Source organism: Hemibagrus wyckioides, linkage group LG21 (assembly GCF_019097595.1).
Source record: "Hemibagrus wyckioides isolate EC202008001 linkage group LG21, SWU_Hwy_1.0, whole genome shotgun sequence".
Taxonomy (NCBI): Eukaryota; Metazoa; Chordata; class Actinopteri; order Siluriformes; family Bagridae; genus Hemibagrus; species Hemibagrus wyckioides.
The window spans coordinates 10,892,714-10,912,435 of record NC_080730.1 but is presented as its reverse complement, the minus strand read 5'-3'; the positions used below and the strand labels follow the sequence as shown (position 1 = coordinate 10,912,435).

The following is a 19,722-nucleotide window of genomic DNA, read 5'->3' as shown; positions in this document are numbered from 1 at the left end:
TATATTATATTTTATGTAGTAAATGAATGTTAATGTAACCAAATAGAAACATAGGAGCTATTTTGAACAGAATTAAGTGGGTGTTTGGGGTAGTTAATTTGTGCAAATTGCACCACTTTCATACACTATTTATGGGAGACAATGTGTGTATGAGGGTTTATACTCGTGCCATGGAGAGTGTCGTGCAGGATCATGTCGGAAACTCCCCCTAAATACCAAAAAATAAATCAGACCGTTACATCATCTGTAAACCCCATTCTCATTATAGCATGTAAATATAAAAAGTACCACCTAAAGCTGGTATCTGACCGAAAAAGTTTCACAAGTCTGCTATACTATATGCAAAAAGGTTTATTCACCATTACAAGTTTAGTCACCATTTTGGTACGGTAATAGCGCCCACTCTCCTGGGATGGAGGGTGTAGAGACCCGGGGTGTACTCGATGTTCCGGTTCATCCAAAAAGTGTTCAGTGAGGTTGAGGTCAGGGCTCTGTGCAGGAAATTCGAGTTCTTCCGCTAGAAAAAGGCATTCTATACAGTTGTTTGCATCAAAACTTTGTGGCAACAGTTTAAGGAAGTACCATATATGGGTGTGATGGTCAGATGTCCACATTCTGTTGGGCAAATATGGTGTATGTGAAAAAAAATATCACTGTATTCTTAAATATGTTAGTATTAAATAAACAGAATTATTACTTATTTTTTGGGGAGGCCACTTCGCACCAGTCAGCGCAGCCATGTTCAAACATTTCAGCTGCAGACCAACAGTGAAGATCATTCATGGGTTGGATGACTTTAGGCAAGTCCCTCATGTCATTTATACTCGGGACTTACCCTTTTGTTTCATTCACAGTTGAGTTTTGTAACAAGCATTTTACAATTAGCTACAATTTATCTGACCATTTTAATAATTTATTTCTCTGAAATGGATTTAATAGTTTTTAAGAACCAGCATTAGGTATCATCTCTTTTTCCCCACTCCATGTGTGCTAGAACACTTTTTTTATCGATTGATTTGATTCAGTTTCATTTACAATGAAAATTTATTTCTTTTATTAAAAAAACAAATCACATCATACCTTTACAGAAAACAACTTCATAAAGCTCAGATGGCTGACACGGACAGCTTAGAAACACTGGAGTTCCTCTTTAAGTTCCTCAGTGTACAATGGTGCCCTCTAGAGGTGAGGTTCAGACACAACAACTACAGTCCTGATACCTCTGATACCACATCTCTCAAACCATGTATGGCACGCCTAAGCCTTTTCTACACACAGACCTAAGACTCACATGCAGCCCAATGGCCGCTCAGTCAGTGGTGGTCCGGCGGTACCAGAAGCGGGCACGGAAGTCGTCGCTGCACGTCATGAAGCCCGGGTTAGTGGGCGAGTGCACGATGCAGCGCACAATATTATTATGTCCAAGTGAAAGCAGGTTCTTCCGCTCAGCAGTGCGCGAGTCCCAACAGCACAGGCTAACCGTTCGCTCATCCGGCAACAGCACGTAGTCCTCTGTGTGGTTAAAGACACCCTGTGTGCGGTGCGTCTGACGGCCACTCAGTCCTGCTCCTGTAACACACCACAGGAAACATGATTATAATATAATGATTATGCAACGTCAGCAGGGTACTATTAATATTGTAATGATTATGATGCAGTACACCTTTCTGAGATATCACAAGCATTGGCAGTATTTTATAACAACATTTTTGGGGGAATAAATGATCTCTGCCAAATGAGGACATCTCAGAAGTTGTTATTGTTCTTGTCTTCGGATACTATGTTCCTATATCTCACAAAGCCATTCAGGCCAACTTCTGCTAAATGTGGTCTATTAATAAAGTTTGACTATTGTTGTCTGAGCATCACGTTAGCATGTCCCCCTCATTTTCTCCCCCATCTAGACATGCTAACATGAACTTCCTCCAAGACATGCACTGCTGCTCATGCTGCATCACAGGGCAGTGCAAGAATCTTAGAAGGAAGTGCTATCTGCTATCTACAACATACATGAATGCTACAGAGCATGGCCAGTTTTGCCATTTCCAGTCCCATTAATGGGAGTGGAACTCTACCTCTGAATGATATGGCAGCATAAATTTGAAGATGCTTCAGCCTTCAACAACAAAATTATAACCCAGGTCTAGGCTTGTACACTCCTGGATATTCAAACTACCTGACAGGTTTTGCAGACAAAGTAAAAAGAAATGGTTTAAACTGCACGTGTTGAATACATATCCAGTTTCTACATCATCTCATGTTTCAGAAAGACCAGCTTATTGATCACTATTGCATAAGGAAATAAGACAGTAGTGCGGCGCTGACACATTCTGTGATGAACTGAAATCTTACCTGTGTACTTGACCAGCGTGCGACCGGTGGAGATCTCCCACAGCTTGGCCACAGAGTCCTTGCCGCTGGACAGAATGTATTTTGAGTTTTTGGAGAAGACGGCTGAGCAGACCTCAGCCCCATCGTGGGCTTTCTCGAAAGTGGACACACACCGATTGGAGATGCCGTCCCACAGCTTGATGCTGCCATCCTTGCTGCAGGTAACGTAGGTGTTGGCTCCTGGGTTGTAGCTCACGCTGCAGATGGCATCAGTGTGCTGATCCAGAGGGTTGCACGACACAAAACACTGGAATGTATTAACATCGTAAAGGCGCAGTGTTGGATGCTGTGTGCCCACCAGCAAGAAATCTCCTGACGGGTGGAAGGAGATGGAACGTAGCATCTCTGCTTCCTGTAGAAGAAAACAAAATGAAAAAAGTTAAACCTCCACCTAATATCCTCTACCTTCTAACAACATCCACCTTCTTCTTCTAACAAGGATAATTATAATCAGAACTTTCCCCCATTTATTTATATGTTGCTTTTTATATAGCTTGCTTAAAATCACATAGGATTTGCTATAAACTCAGTGTAATCGCATCAATGACCCTTTTAATGACCCATACTTTTCTGAGAGAGGATGAGAGTGAGGGAGAGAAAGTATTCATGCTAAAAGATTGTATGATCGGTCATTTGAAGTCATAATGAGCAGAATATGCCAACGGTGAAAAAATCAAGTGGAAGCTCTAAATCTCCCAATGTTCTGGTTTCTCTAAAACCTAGACTGACAAGGCTGAAGAAAAAGTGGTAGTAAAGGTAAAGTAATGAATTCCGGCAAACTCATTCAGACACAAATAAGGTAAATGTGTGTTTTGCTAGCAGGAGAGTACATGACAGCTTTGGTTTACACCTTTGTTTGGGTTTTTTTTTTTATCAGTGATTCAACAAAACATGAAGGTTTCTGATTCTGAAATGGTTGTGCATCAAATTAATCTGACTAGTGAAAGCCAGTATGTGTGGTGCAGCAGGCATTGCATCATACCACTGCAAAGCTCATTTAGTGTAAATATATACACCGATCAGGCATAACATTATGACCATCTACCTAATATTGTGTTGGTCCCCCTTTTGCTGCCAAAACAGCCCTGACCCATCATGCACTGTGTATTCTGACACCTTTCTATCAGAACCAGCATTAACTTCTTCAGCAATTTGAACAACAGTAGCTTGTCTGTTGGATCGGATCACACGGGCCAGCCTTCACTCCCCACGTGCATCAATGAGCCTTGGCCGTCCATGACCTTGTCGCCAGTTCACCACTGTTCCTTCCTTGGACCACTTTTGATAGATACTGACCACTGCAGACTGGGAACACCCCACAAGAGCTGCAGTTTTGGAGATGCTCTGATCCAGTCGTCTCACAATTCGGCCCTTGTCAAACTCGCTCAAATCCTTACACTTGCCCATTTTTCCTGCTTCTAACATCAACTTGGAGGACAAAATGTTCACTTGCTGCCTAATATATCCCACCCACTAACAGGTGCCATGATGAGGAGATCATAAGTCTTATTCACTTCACCTCTCAGTGATTATAATGTTATGCCTAATTGGTGTATATACCAGTTTACCTCAAGAGCAAGCTCTGTTTACTGAACAAGAGAAGTCGTCACTGGTGACCGTTAACCTATTGAGCTTGCTTGTCTTAAAAGCCTGTAAACAGACTTCTTGTCCTGGGTTCTGGGGTTAGTAAAATGTCAACCACTGATACATGCATCTTGTGGCTCTCAGAGTGCAGTACCTGGATGTATTTGAATGCTCTTTTCGCTGAGGGCTTGGAGTAGTCAAACAGTTTGAGTGTGTAATCACGGGATCCCGAAGCCAGGATCTGCTCTGTAGGGTGGAAGGCCAAGCAGGTGACTTCATCTACATGGTCATACAGGGTTCGGATAACCGGATGATTCTCCATGTTCTGCTGTGCTGTCTCGTTCATCATCACCTGCAAAAGCCAGAAGTCTGAAATGACTACACCTATTTAACAATTTACATGGAACACTGTAGTCGGCACTGAGGAGAAGCCTGAAAAGGAGCTAATAAACACTATATTTAGATGTACATTGAAGCCGCTGTTCATAATTATGGTTTTATATGTATGAAAAGGTTAAATATTTCTTATAGTTGAGCAGAAATATTACAAATCACAGCCTCGCTGATCATCACATCTTTAGACCATTTTCTTCAGGCTTAATAAAGGCAATTTCTAAAGCAACATATGCACTGACAGTGGATATAATAATTTAAATCATTTTTCCTTTTTCCTGAACAATTATTCAGGACAATAACCCCAAACTATCTTCTGTAAACAAAAATGGGGTAATAGTAAAACTCTGAGAAAATCAGCTGTGCTCACCTCCAGGGGCATTGCGCTTTTGGCCAGCATACGTTCAGTGTCCAGGATTTTAATAGAGGCGTCTGCAGAACCGGTGGCAATTAGTTGCCCGTCTCGGCTGTACGTGGCCACACGACACGGCCCTTTGTGTGATGTTACATAACACGTCTCGTACTCTGACGCCTCCGGTGACATGGTCTGCACGTCAGCATCAAACTCTAGGTCGATGCCCACACCAGGAGCTACCGTGTCTGAGCGTCCGATAGCATACTGCACTGCACTGTCATCATTCTCCATTCCTGCAATCACACAAATCAGTCAACAAGCTAATTGTTTACATTTACACAATATGGCCAAAGTTTCGTAGACACCTGACCATCACATCCGTCTTATTCTTCTACTAGATTTTGCAGTGAGGCTTTAGGGATTTGTGCTCATTCAGCCAGAAGAGCATTACAGAAGTCAGGCACTTATATTGGGTGAGGAGGCCTGGGGTGAGATCAGTGTTCCAGTTCATCCCAAAGGTGTTCATTTGGGTGAAGTGCAGGCCACTTGAGTTCTTCCACACAAACTGTAAAGTAACGTTACAGTATATAAAAACCTTCTGGACAAATGTGTGCTGCTGTGGACCACATATGGGTGTGATGGTCAGGTATAGAACAAATTCTTGGCCATATTTTGGGTGTATGTTCGTTTGGATGATGCTTTCATTCAAAGTGAATTATAACTGCGACAGAATAAAGGGTTAATGGTCTTGCACTAGATTCCAACGATTAATTTATGCAATTTATTTTAATTTAGAACTGATTTCTCACTTATTCCCACGTAGTTACTCTGGGCCATTATGTGTATATCTTGAAAATATTCTAAAAAAATCTCCAGCAGAAGTGCAGTAAACAATGCGTCTTCACCAGAGCTATCTTACCGATCTTGGCGAGCTGCATAAGCTGCTCAGATGGAGACACCACGCTCTGCGGCTTCACTTCATTTATGAGGCTGTTGGCGATGTTGGTGTAACCGTCATACAGCAGCTGGCTAATGATCAGCTTATACAAGTGCTGTCTGTCTTTCAGAGTCGGTTTGGGACGATACATCTTCGTGATCCGAACACTTTCTGAAAAACACAGAACATTAACAGTTTCAAAACACAGAGTAAAAGTGTACATGCAATACAACCTTCAAATTTAATCGAATCAAGTCACTTCTGAGGGCTGATACCTTCACAATGATTCACAAAAATCATTATTTTAGTGATTTTTATTCTATTAAAACAGTGATTATTTTAGTTTCCAATGCTTCTACCTGTAGGAAAACATATTTAAAGGTCACTATAAAATTTATTGTAACATACATTGTTTAAATGGTGATCAAATCAGACGGTGACCAGGAACTGTGAACTAGCTGACAGTTAAGGGTTGACTACGGGGATCTTCCTCCCATTGTTTAAGAGTATCACCTCTAGGCTTTTGTATTGTCATACCTTGGAGTTGACACATGTGTGGTCTACTTCCGCTCAGGGGTTTTTGCTTAAGAGTATCACCTCTAGGCTTTTGTACTGTCGCACCTTCAAGGTCTTTAAAACTGCATGTGCCTTTTCACTGGACCGTGGATGACTACAGTCCCACTGCAGTGTATTCTGGTCTCCAATAAAAGATTCCCGCTGAACACTACTTCACAACATACCCAAGCAGCTGGCTTCTCATATGCTTCTTTCCTCTTTTAATGATCTAATTAGCCAATTACTTGGCAGCAGCACAATGCAACAAATGATGTGGATACAGGTCAAGCACTTCAGGTTATGTTCACATCATACATTAGGATGGAGGAAAATGTGTTCTTGGTGATGGTGACCTGGCTGTTAGGATCAGACAGGCTGGAAAAAACCCAACAGTGGCAACTTAGTGGTGCTGGAGCTTGAACCCTGATCTTCCGGTCAACGACCCAGAGCCTTAACCACTTGAACCGCCACCGCTACCATCAGCCATCCACTGATCAACCGAAACTACTACAGGCGAACATTACTTAACATCCATCTTATTCTGGACACATCACTAACCGCTCACTGCAAGTTCCAAGTGAAAAGGCCAACATTAACAACGACTTTATGTCTTGTATGAAGTACTTTGTAGTAGTCTGTAGGTCATCAGGAATACTGCAGCAGATTACACAAAGTCTAATCACACACACAGACTATACTCTGTGTATACACTACATTGGCAAAAGTTTTGGGACACCCCTCCAATTCACTGAATTCAGGGGTTGGGCTGGGCCCCTTAGTTCCAGTGAAAAGAACGCATGTCTTTATGGAGCTTGCTTTGTGCACTGGTCTGCAGTCATGTTGGAACAGAAAGGGGTCATCCCCAAACTGTTCCCACAAAGTTGGGAGCATGAAATTATCCAAAATGTCTTGAAACATTAAGAGTTCCTTTCAATGGAACTAAAGGACCAAGCCCAACCCCTGAATTTAATGATTTGGAGGGGTGTCCCAAAACTTTTGGCAATAGTGTGTATTTATGCATCATTAACTAACACTAGTTAGCTAGCAGGCTAGCATTCTCCTGTCCTCGGTACCGTGAGCTAGCAGTTAGCTGTTTACACTTAGCTTGCTAGCTAGAGAAACTTCTCTCAGTTTTCTAACACATACCAGGAATTAACATAATTCAGTGCTATTTAGCATGAACAGTGACATTCTGGCTGCGGAAATAAACATGTTCTTAACATTCTCTTTAAGAATGAATGTCTTACCTGAGCTAGCAACACAAACACACACGCCTCCTAAAAGCGCGAGAGCCACGCACAGAATTATGGGAAATTACCTGCTAAAGTAAAAGACTTTCGCTTTGACCCAAATTACTGCCCAAATTTCTACATATATGCACTACAAAGGGTGTGAAATAATGGCTAGACTTCATACTTATAGTGCACTAGGTTTTCAATAAAAGGTGATTTGGAATATATCCACCGAATACAATTAGAGCAGGACATGAAGCCTTTGCGTCTTTAAGAGCACCCTATTGTTTAGGGTGTGGTATATGGCTAACAATTATGTCATAGTTTTAAACTTTACTATCACGGTATTGCTATATATATATATATATATATATATATATATATATATATATATATATATATATATATATATATATATATATATATAAATATATAAACATTTATTGTTTTTTGTATTTTCATGGGGAGTTATCAGTTCGGCTGGCTGTTTTCACCTTTAGCCAGTGGTCTCCAACCTTTTTTCCTCTAAAAGCTAATTTGACCAAATTAAGGTGTTCTATAATTAGTAACATTTATTTACATAACTTATTGCTATAAACCAAATCAGCCGAGTAAGCTGTTTTTGTGTGAACCTAAACAAATTTTTTTTTAATTATTATTATTATTGTCAGATTTCGTTCATTCATTTCCGTTATTTAGCAGCAAATTGTGACTTAAAAGTCCCCCGGCACATACCCTGATGTCCTCAGCAAGACTGAAAAAGACTCTTTTCGTCTTTACACTTGTTAGTGAAGGCAATATTCATTTTGAAAACAGAAACCTGAAATTGTATTAGACTTTATTTGAATAAATAATAGTGTTTTTCTGGCATTAATATGCATGTGCAATGGGAACAGTGCTTTATTAAAAAACACAAGCTGCATTAATCAGAAATTTCTACAGCTCACTCCTGAATAAATTCATTCAGAGGTTCCCCATGTATTTATTTTATATAGTTACATTATACACCGATCAGCCATAACATTATGTTGGTCCAAGAGACCAAAACAGCCCTGACCCATGAACTCCACTAGATCCCTGAAGGTGTGCTGTGGTATCTGGCACCAAGATGGTAGCAGCAGATCCTTCAAGTCCTGTAAGTTGCGAGGTGGAGCCTCCATGGTTCGGGCTTGTTTGTTCAGCACATCTCACAGATGCTCGATTGGATTGAGATCTGGGGAATTTGGCCAAGTCAACACCTCAAACTCATTGTTGTGCACATAAACCCATTCCTGAACCACTTTTGCTTTGTGGCACGGTGTAATTATCCTGCTGAAAGAGGCCACAGCCATCAGGGAATACTGTTTTCATGAAAGGGTGTACATGGTCTGCAACAATGCTTAGGTGAGTGGTACATGTCAAAGTAACATCCACATGAATGGCAGGACGCAAGGTTTCCCAACAGAACACTGACCAAAGCATGATCTCCACCAGCCTGCCATCTGCCATGGCACCAGGATCCCATAGTGCATCTTCGTGCCATGTGTTCCCCAGGAAAGCAACACACACCTGGCCATCCACGTGATGTAAAAGAAAATGTGATTCATCAGATCAGGCCACCTTCTTCCATTGCTCCCTAGTCCAGTTCTGATGCTCATGTGCCCATTGCTGGTGCTTTCGGTGGTGCACAGGGGTCAACATGGACACCCTGACTGGTCTGTGGCTATGCAGCCCCGTACTCAACAAACTGCAATGCACTGTGTATTCTGACACCTTTGTACACATGCCCTGCAATACACTGTCCCCTCATGCATATAATTTACTACATTTACTATTATGCAACTACAGTTCCTCACTCAAACTTGACAGTTGAAGGTTGTAAAAACATTGCCTTGTTTTTTTCCAGGCTTCAACTGTCCAGTTTAAGTGAGCTTATGGCCACTGCTGCCTTAGATTTCTGTTCTTGCAGTGGAACATGATGTGGTCTTCTGCTGTTGTAGTTCATCCGACTTGAAACTGACAGTGTTTTTTTCTTTTTCAGGCTCTAGACCTGTATCTTTATATGCACTACCATTGCAGCCACATGACTGGATAATTACATGAATGAGATGTTCCTAATAAAGTGATGTTTGCATACATGTACACTATATTGCCAACAGTTTTGGGACACCCCTATAAATCATCGATTTCAGGTGTTGTTTTTAAGGGCTTGGGCTTGGCCCCTTAGTTCCAGTGAAATGAACTCTTAATGCTTCAGCATACCAAGACATTTTGGACAATTTCATGCTTCCAAATTTGTGGGAACAGTTTGGGGATGACCCCTTCCTCTTCCAACATGACTGTGCACCAGTGCACAAAGCAACGTCCATAAAGACATGGATGAGCGAGTTTGGTGTGAAGGAACTTGACTGGCCAGCACAGAGTCCTGACCTCAACCCGATAGAACACCTCTGGGATGAATTAGAGCAGAGATTGCGAGCCAGGCCTTCTAGTCCAACATCAGTGCCTGACCTCACGAATGTGCCTCTAGAGGAATGGTCAGAAAATTCCCATAAACACACTCCAAAACCTTGTGGAAAGCCTTCCCAGGCTGTTATAGCTGCAAAGGACAGGCGAACTCCATATTAAAATCATGCGCATGTAAAGGAAGTCGTCCCAAAACCTTTGGCAATATAGTGTATGAAGGGATAATATACATTCACCAAACACTATTAGAGACACTATACTAATAATGGGTAGGTCCTCCATTTGCCCTCAAAACAGCCTCAGTTCTTCATGGATTCCACAAAATGTTGAAAACATTCCTTTTGGATTCTTACCCATGTTAGCATGATTGCATCACACAATCCTGTACACTCATGTCCAGTTTCATGACGCGAATCTCAGTTCAAGCACATCCCAAAGGTGCTCTAATGGATTCATATCTGGTGCCTGAAGAAGAAATCTTGAAATCAGTTTGAGATGACTTTTGATGTGGTGCATTACCATGCTGGAAGTAGCTATTAGATTATGATAAATTGTGGCCTTGAAAGAATGCACACATTTAGCAACAATAGTCACAGGTTGTGGCATTCAAGTGATGGATGATTGAGAACACCCAAATTATGCCACGAAAACATTCCCCACACCATTACACCACCTCCACCAGCCTAGACTGTCGACACAAGGCAGGTTGGGCCCATGGATTCATGCTGCTGGTGCCAAATTCTGACCCCATCACCTGTGTGTCTCAGCAGAAATCCAGCCCAGTCTACATTTTTCCAGTCTGCAACTATACAGTCTTGGGGAACCTGTTCCCTCTGCAGCATCATCTTGATTTGAAGTCTTGCTTTTCTACTCACCAGAGTGTACAACTGAGTTATCGGAGTTACTGTAACCAGTCTGGGCACTCCCTGTTCAGCAGAATATTTCAGTATGCAGACTTGCCAGTCAGTGATGCTTTATTTCTTTATTGTATCTTTCTGATTAAATGCTAGAGATGATCCCAGATGATTAGCACTTCTAGAAAATACTCAAATCAGTCCTTCTGACTATAACAATCATGCCACGGTCAAAATCATGCAGATCACATTTTAATCCATTCTGACAGATGTTTACCCACAGCTGCTTGTCATATCTGCATGGATTGTAGGCACTGCACTGCTGCCACACGAAGAAGAAGCCACGACAGCCTACTGAAATCCAAGATGATCTTTTTACACAGATAAAAGCAGGGGTGACTCTAGCTTAGATGTGGCCAATACACTGGCACTTTGTGGACTGGACACCCCTGGTGTATTGCATGCAGAGCTCCAGACGTTTTGACCAGGGTGAGCTTGAGATCTCTGACTAGCACTGTATTAATGCATCATATTTTCCTATTATTTCTCATGTCTAATAATTGAAAAGCACCTAATTTAGGTCAATATGACAGGTATTCTTATATAAAGAAATCAATTAATTACAAAAGTATTATTGAAAAGAATCCTTTGAATCCAAATGTGCGACATTATGAAAAATGCAATACCCATTTTAAAGAGAAGAAAAACAGTGTGTTCTACAATCACTTTGATAGTGTTTAATGTATTTACAAGTTTTACATGTTCTCCAATAGGCCTTTATCACAAGCAGGCAGGGCCGCCATGAAACGGTTTAAACTTGCATTAGTAGTATTTGCATACTTCAAATCATCTAGTGTTCACAATCTTCAGGAAGTTCTCCTATTTATCAGACCTATGCATTCTTGCATCATCTTTTTCGTGGTGAGAATTGACCCACTCTCCGCACTGAATAAAAAGAAACCAACAGATGCGATTGCCGGGATTACTCAAGAACATGACCCGAGAACACAGTCCATTTCTTTCCTGCATTCTCCCCTTTATACCAAAACTGTCCTTCCCTTTGGGCTTGTTTTACGTGAAATTCAGGAAGGGTGAGTACATATTTCTTAATAGCCATTAATATTTAGGTATTTCTGTTATTTCTATCAACATTTCTCTTACTGTGAAGATCTGCAAATGTTAAATAGACTTTGTATTTGTGAATGTTTAAAAAAATAATAAATTAAGAATTTCAGAACCTGTTTCTTTTAAGTTTCTTCTTTAAAAATAACAAAATGAACAAAAAACTGTCAAAATTTAAACCAAAAAATATTTTCTATTTATATTTATATATATATGATACAGGGGTTTTAGCGCCCCTTTGCTTCCAGAGCGGAGCATTTCAGAATCCATTCCACGAGAAACTCAGGCGCTACACCATGTGTCTGGCCACGAGTGAGAGCGTGTGTGTGTGTAGGTAGTGTGTATGAGTTCAGAGTGTACAGTTTTCCATTTGTACAGGCAGCGTGCCTCCACGCCTCAATAGGTGGCCGCCGCCTCCTCACATCAATTGCCCTCGGACTCTTCCTCAGCCTCTCGTAACCAGGTGAAGAAGGCGGTGACGGATTTCAGCGCTATGCTCTTTCCTTGCTGCTCAGCCGGGTCTTTACTCGTTTCCCACTTGTAGAAAGCATCCTCTGAAATCACGTCCTCATCGTAGAGGCAGTCAAAGAACATCCTTAGTAGATCTGTGAAGGTGAAGAAGAGAGTTTAATTCCTTAGACGCAACCCCGGTCTACAAAGTCAGAAAGCTGAAATTTGGACACTTACTTGGTGGTTGATCCAAGCTCACTATTAATGCCTGCAGTGCATAAAGTGCTTGTAACTGACGCTCAGTGTCCGAGTTAAAGTATTTTTGTAACACAGGGAGGTGCTTCTGTATGACGGCTGTATCCACTCTGCAGGACGTATTCTCATCTGCACGAGAGAAATGAAGCCGGAGAAAACGTTTGTGCTTTCAGTGTACTAACCCCATCACTTGAATATGTGCTCAATACTCTGCAAATCATCTACTTAATGCATCTTAATGAGCTGTAGTTAAAATGCATATTTAATGGGATGGGGATGTAGTTACTGCGTAATTGTCAGCTGAGAAGCTTAGGAAACGTCAAAAAGCTTCCTATGAAAATTGCTATCAAGATATCGAGCAAAAGCACAGTGCTACACAATTTTGCACTAGGAAGGTTATTTTCCTGCAGCAGGAACATACTCACCTCTAACAGCTGCCTTACACACTGCGGTCATTAAAGCTCTCAGGAATGCGGAAGAGCTCATCTGGGATTCATCCACATGGGCCTGCAAGAAAAGAAATATTTATTAAAATCCAGAAATATATAAGGAAATTTGTGTTGGAAATTAATCAGTGCTGGGGTGTGATGTGGCTTCAAGTGTAGCGTTACTGTGAAGTTTATTATTTTCCTATAACAGCATGCTGGATGGCTATTACTCCACAGCAATATGCCAAGAACTACAATGTGTAATTTAATAATAATGACACACTATGTTACAGCTTATGTTAAAGCAGTCATTCCCTCACCAACTTCTCTTTTTTTCTCTTGAAGTTAATAAGACAAAAACAATGCAGCTTGTCATGTTACAGACAAACAACAAGTGTAAACACCCGTCCTGAAGATTTCCAGTGTCTGAAAACTTACTTACTTTCAGCCAGTAAGTTTTCAGTAAGTTCTGACACTGGCGACTCCTTTCATAAGTGTCTAACAAATATTTAATCAGAAATCTTCATATCAACAATATGACAATTATATGTACCGATCTTGTACCAATCACTTGAGTCATTACAGGTATACTGGGACCCAGCGTTCCTGAAAGCATCTGCTGTGAGCGGAAGCACTTTATTGCTGAAGTCTGTTTGAGACAACGCTAAAGCACTTGATAATGTACACCGATCAGGCATAACATTATGACCTCTGACAGGTGAAGTGAAGAACATTGATGATCTCCTCATCATGGCACCTGTTAGTGGGTGGGATATATTAGGCAGCAAGTGAACATTCTGTCCTCAAAGTTGATGTTAGAATCAGGAAAAATGGGCAAGCGTAAGGATTTGAGCGAGTTTGACCAAAAGGGCCAAACTGTGATAGCTAGACATGGCTAGCTCTTGTGGGGTGTTCCTGGTCTACAGTGGTCAGTATCTATCAAAAGTGTTCCAAGTTAGGATGATTAAGATGATAGAATTTGCTAAGGGAATTGATGTGTGTGGGGGCCCCCCGTTTACCTCGACCCAGTCAAATATCTGCTCATCACTGTCCAGGTCCTCTAGCAGGAGACGTTCAAGCTGTCTGTGTAACTCATCTGGGCTGAGACTGGGCATAGGAGGAACAGAATCGGCAGAGGAACAGTCAGACAGCGTAAACTGCAGCTTCTGGAAAGAGGAGAATGGAAGGAGATTTGATGACCATGAAAGGAATGAATGTCTTTGCACTTTAATCACTTTGCACATCACACATTTCTTTTTAATTTTTGAACTTGGTACATTTTAGTACATGTGTGAAGCATGAAAGAACTAGCTTTAACCATGCTGGCTCACCTGCTTGGAGATGAAGCTTTGGAGTTCCTGCTCTTCTGACAGGAAGTCACTCCAGTTAAGCCCTGCCTCCCTCCATAAAGCCCCCACTTTCTTATGGCCCTGGTGCAGGAAAAAAGAAATGCATCGGATGCACAATTAGCCATGGAGGAACTTGACATGAATGTGTTACTAATCTATAAACCCATCAATAAATCTAGTTGTAAGTATTCCGTCTTGCTTGGGGGACAATTCATTTTCCAAAAACCTCTACATTACTCCCAAATCTTGTACGATTAACAATGAGTACAAGCAAAAACAATGTGCATATACTGCATACTCGATCACTTTACAGGTCACAAATGCAACCGTTTAAACACAGCACTACTTATGAAATCTTACCATTTGTTTGCATAGTAGGTGAAGTATTTCCACTATTAACATGCCAGCTTTTCCCACTGGGATTAATGGTTTACTTATTTCACTGCAAAAGACAAAAAGACTTGTTTTGATTGCATAATATAGTAGGCCACAAACATCAGAAAAGCATAAGGAGTAAAACTCAGAACAAACAAAACAGAGTGCACTGTTATAAGAAAAGCAATGGGTTAGCGTGATGAGGCTCAAAACTGATCATTTATGTTGATTTGATATTACTGAAATGAGTCCCTGTGAATAAGGTGTTTTATAGAAACACATTACAATAGCTTATAGCTGAAATCCATATTCATCCACTTTATCATCAACTTTTAGCTACTATTATCAACTTTATTCACCATATTGTCAGAGTTCAGTCGAGCTCAGATTGTTTGAAGGCTTTTATGAAATAATTAAATAGTTCATAAAAAATATACTGTAAAATATGCTTACAGTACAAATAAACCTGTGTGTGTGGAGACTAGCTAACAAGCTAATGTTAAGTGCGTCAGTTCATGACCGTGGCGAATAGCTACTCATATTTCAGAATTAGCAGCAAACAAAACAGAAAACTGTAGCTGAATAAAATCGCGGGCTTTCTGTTTACATTAAAATCTGAAAATACATGGAACTGTCCAGTCAAGTGACTGCAGTTAATGGACAGTAACAAGTTAAACAGAAACAAGTTACTACTACTAACAACAACTCCTTTACTACATTTACAAACAAGTGCCTATAAAGCAAACGTAAAATCTCACAAAAAAGAGAATGCATAAAATGTACGAGTTCATGGTGGTGATCTTACCTAAAGAGTTCTCTCATGGGGATGCCTCCATCTTTGAGCAGAGGACAGAGCAGCTCAGCCAGATACAGCCAAATGTGAGGAATATCAATGGCCATGTCATCAGCCATTTCCAGTGTGTCCGCCAAGCTGGAGAACACAGCACAATGCATGCAGTTTCTGTCTCTCAAAATATGTGATACTTGAGACCGTTATTAAGACTGTGGCCTTTATTTAACAGAAATAAAATGGTCCAGTATTGAATCGATCTTTGTGTATTCCAGTTAAGGAATGTGTGTGTGTTTTGGCACACTTACCCTGCATATAGCTGGGCCCGTTGTAGGCTGCCTCTGTGGATCAGCTGGTAGAAGAGTTGCCCCATGTGCTCTCTGGCAATGTGACTACGTTCCAACGTGGACTCCACCCCCACCCTCACAAACACAGCCAGCTGGGATACCTGCTGCAGCTCCTCCACACACTGCACTGCCTCCTACACACATTCACACACACCATGTATTAGTTCATTAATTCTAAATTACATCGCAAGGGGATATACTTGACAGATTCTATGTGGATACAGTACAGTGAAATAACACAGCAGCAATATGTGTACTGATTTTCTAAGCAGGACACTAGGTAAAAGTATTTACTTTAATAATTTCATAAACACTCTTCACTCAATCACTCGATTTCATTCCATCACTCTTAGTCAGGTAAAATAATGTATATTGCCTGGTTGGTGCGATAAATCCAGTCTTTACCACCCCAAAGTAGATTATTTTCACACAAGAGCAACATCTGTTATTCTGCTTATTGCCAGCAATTTTATTATTTCCGATAATGAAAACCCATCACAATTTTTAACTGTAAGATGCATTTAATTTTATGGAACTTGTAGAATATAGAAATAGCCTTTATTTGTCACATATACATTACAGCACAGTGAAATTCTTTCTTCGCATATCCCAGCCTTGGAGGGTGGGGTCAGAGCGCAGGGTCAGCCATGATGCAGCGCCCCTGGAGCAGAGAGGGTTAAGGGCCTTGCTCAAGGGCCCAACAGTGGCAACTTGGCAGTGCTGGGGCTTATGACCAAAGGTTTGTGGACACCTCATCCACTATAGAGTGACTATAGACGATCTCATTTCCCATAATTCCTCTTCTTCTTCTTTCGGCTTTTCCCTTCAGAGGTCGCCACAGCGAATCATCTCTCTCCACCTATCCCTATCTTCTGCATCCTCAACACTTACACCCACTAGCTTCATATCCTCATTTATTACATCCATATACCTCCTCTTTGGCCTTCCTCTTTGCCTCCTGCCTGGCAGCTCCATGTCCAACATTCTCCTACCAATATACTCACTCTCCCTCCTCTGGACATGTCCAAACCATCTTAACCTGGCCTCTCTAACTTTGTCCCCCAAATGTCCAACATGAGCTGTCCCTCGTTCCTAATCCTGTCCAACCGAGTCACTCCCAAAGAGAACCTCAACATCTTCAGCTCTGCTACCTCCAGCTCTGACTCCTGTCTCTGTCTCAGTGACACTGTCTCTAAACCATACAGCATGGCTGGTCTCACCACTGTCCTGTACACCTTCCCCTTGATTCTCGCTGAAATTTTTCTATCACATTTCCCATAGTTCCAGTGAATAAAAATCTCAATGCGACAGTATACATAGACATCCTGTACAATTACATGCTTTCAACTTGGTTACAACAGGTTAAGAAAGAACCACATATGGCTGTGATGGCCAGGTGTCTGCATATATTTAGCCATATATTATCCAGTGTATTACAGAAAATACAAACCACTGTTCTCTCACCAGCCTGTCTCTTTCTCTCTTGAGCTTAATAAAAAAGAAAGAAAAAGGCCAAACAAAAAAAAAAGATCCCACAAAGACCAATAATTCTATATCTTCTTTGTTAAACAATAGTAATAGCTTATTATCAGCCTGAGATCATGGCCGTGCCAGACAAATTTCCTGTGTATCAGTGGTAATTGTAGTAATGATATCGTATCAGAATGAGCACATTTATATAAATCATTTTGGTTACAGACAGAATTTCTGTCAGAGCTTTTGTCAGACAATTAATGCACACCATCTCATTTGTAAATTCAACCTTGCTGTAGAATAACTAGTATAAAATAATGTTACCAGAAAATGTATTTCAGATTTCCTTATCATGGCCAGTACACAATACACTACTACAATAATCCTAAGCTTTATAAGACAAAAATGCAATAGGTGCCTCGGACCAGAGTAAAAGTGTGGAGAAAAAGAAAAACCCTGCAAACCTTAAGGTCATTAATGTGCAGGAACTCATCGATGATTGATTTAGACTTCCTCTCCATCTCCTCGTCAGACAGGACCGGCTTTGCTGGAACTGCACTAACAGAGCTTTCTTTTTTTACTGTAATGGAAAAGCAAGAGAAAATGATTTGAATAAATGTGAGACATGTTTTTGGTTTGGACATTTCATCTGTTCTAAAAATAGATGTAAGAGACAGAGAAAGAGGTGTTCAGAATAAAAAGAAGAATGGTTACACAGAGAACTGTTTATACAACCTCATACCCACAGTTATGTATGGTGGATCTGTGATGGTGTAGAGCTATTTACCCTTAAAAAAGTCCCAAGAACCTGTGTGCCATCATTAGCTTCTTGAAGTACCAAGAGCTTCTAAATAAAAATCTGTCTGCTAACAACAAAAAGCTACAGTTATATTGTTGGCTCTTCCAGCAGGACAATGATTCAAAACATATGACCAAATACATACAAAGAATGGTTCAGTGACCACAGAATCAAGCCATCCTTAACTCTTGACCTAAACCCCACTGCAAACCTGTGGAATGAACTGGAGAGAAGAGCCCCCAAGAAAAGGGTCAAAGCCCCTCAAGGATCTGGAGTCATTCTATAATGATGAATGCTCTCAGATTCCTTGCTCTCTTCAAACTGTTATATAAGACTCAATGCTGTTATTTTTCATTATTTTGACTCTGTTGTTAAGGGAAGCTGCACAAAGTACTAAATGCAGAGGTGCCAACATGCAACATGTGGTTTTTAATGAGTTTTTAACTTCTTTGAATAAATGAACTGCATGTAAGGGTAAAATTAGTGTTATTTTCCAGAGCAAGATTGTATAGAGAGAAGTTATTTATATATAGATATTTTGTTCCTAACTTTACCAAGGTGCCAATAATTCTGGTCAATCACAGGATATTCAAATTATAGCGTTTATGTTAAATTGGTAGGAAGTAAACAAAGAGATTAAAGAATATAAAACTGTCGAATGTGAAACTGACGATGGATCAATTTCCTAATGGCACCATAGCCATATTGTCCATTGTATATACACTGACCAGGCAGAACATTATGAGCACCTGCCTAATATTGTGTTGGTCCCCCTTTTGCTGCCAAAACAGCCCTGACCCGTCATGCACTGTATATTCTGACACCTTGGGCCAGCCTTCACTCCCCACGTACATCAATAAGCCTTGGCTACCCATGACCCTGTTGCCGGTTACCACTGTTCTTTCCTTGGACCACTTTTGACAGATACTGAGAACTGCAGACCGGGAACACCCCAAAAGAGCTGCAGTTTTGGAGATGCTCTGATCCAGTTGTCTAGCTAGCCATCACAATTTGCCCATTTTTCCAGCTTCTTACACATCAGCAATGAGGACAAAATGTTCACTTGCTTCCTAATATATCCCACCCACTAACAGGTACATTTTGCACAGTACTGTAGATTCTATGGCCTGACACTTTATGGATTTGAGTGTGTAATAAATTATTTTAGTTCAATTAACTGTAGCAGTGTGGCAACAAATCTACAGAAAATGCGTGTGTGCTATCTCACAAGGATCCTGGGACTGGCTGTGCTCCATGTTGCTTCTGTCCTCAGAGACGCTTGTTTTGCGGGGTGTGGCTTGTGCATCTCGGCATGGCTCCTCAGCAGCTGCACTCTCCACGAGCTCCTTATTGCTGCTACTACGATTGAGGAGCCTGGAGGGAGCTGAACTCTGGGGTTTCTCACTTCGCTCCCGACCACAGCTGCCTCGGCTGAAAACGACACGGACAGGAAAAAAAGGCTGAGCTATTTTTAATACGATAATAAAGAAGACAAACAAGACCCGAGAAACCACAGCAATGGTCAATTACTGTAAGCAAAATGTGCTGAGAGGTTAACTGGGTTATGTGCTTGCCAGCTGGCTGAGTG

The 19,722-nt window shown here is 41.0% G+C and overlaps 2 protein-coding genes across 4 annotated transcripts in view; both read right to left on the bottom strand.

Annotated features, from left to right (window-relative positions):
• Positions 1–1,050: 1,050 nt before the first annotated feature.
• Positions 1,051–7,586, bottom strand: cstf1 (cleavage stimulation factor, 3' pre-RNA, subunit 1). 2 transcript variants are annotated; one of them, XM_058372839.1, is made up of 6 exons: positions 7,463–7,586; positions 5,643–5,831; positions 4,739–5,016; positions 4,130–4,327; positions 2,353–2,743; positions 1,051–1,569 (listed from the first exon to the last, which is right to left on the bottom strand). In XM_058372839.1, exons 2-6 carry the CDS (start codon positions 5,809–5,811, stop codon positions 1,310–1,312), a joined length of 1,296 nt encoding a protein of 431 aa, XP_058228822.1. In that variant the 5' UTR covers positions 5,812–5,831; positions 7,463–7,586; the 3' UTR covers positions 1,051–1,309. The 2 variants fall into 2 exon arrangements, with proteins under 2 accessions (XP_058228822.1, XP_058228821.1); XM_058372838.1 differs by lacking the exon at positions 7,463–7,586 and adding an exon at positions 6,198–6,616.
• A 3,886-nt stretch (positions 7,587–11,472) lies between these two features.
• Positions 11,473–19,722, bottom strand: part of eif4g3a (eukaryotic translation initiation factor 4 gamma, 3a) — a 50,898-nt gene continuing 42,648 nt past the window's right edge. For both annotated transcript variants that reach the window (XM_058373387.1, XM_058373388.1), the window contains exons 25-34: positions 19,363–19,565; positions 17,800–17,915; positions 15,824–15,996; positions 15,531–15,656; positions 14,711–14,792; positions 14,333–14,431; positions 14,021–14,167; positions 12,999–13,080; positions 12,556–12,702; positions 11,473–12,473 (exon numbers count right to left, since the gene is read on the bottom strand). In XM_058373387.1, the coding sequence (XP_058229370.1) occupies positions 12,292–12,473; positions 12,556–12,702; positions 12,999–13,080; positions 14,021–14,167; positions 14,333–14,431; positions 14,711–14,792; positions 15,531–15,656; positions 15,824–15,996; positions 17,800–17,915; positions 19,363–19,565 (1,357 nt within the window). In that variant the 3' untranslated portion in view covers positions 11,473–12,291. The remainder of the gene's footprint in view (positions 12,474–12,555; positions 12,703–12,998; positions 13,081–14,020; positions 14,168–14,332; positions 14,432–14,710; positions 14,793–15,530; positions 15,657–15,823; positions 15,997–17,799; positions 17,916–19,362; positions 19,566–19,722) is intronic.

Bases quoted from the DNA above. Each gene is read 5' to 3' on its own strand.
- cstf1 (XM_058372838.1), bottom strand. The intron at 5,017-5,642 runs GTAAGATAGCTC...GTGTGATTGCAG, and splicing joins TATGCAGCTCGCCAAGATCG to GAATGGAGAATGATGACAGT. The intron at 4,328-4,738 runs GTGAGCACAGCT...TGGCTTTTGCAG, and splicing joins AAAGCGCAATGCCCCTGGAG to GTGATGATGAACGAGACAGC.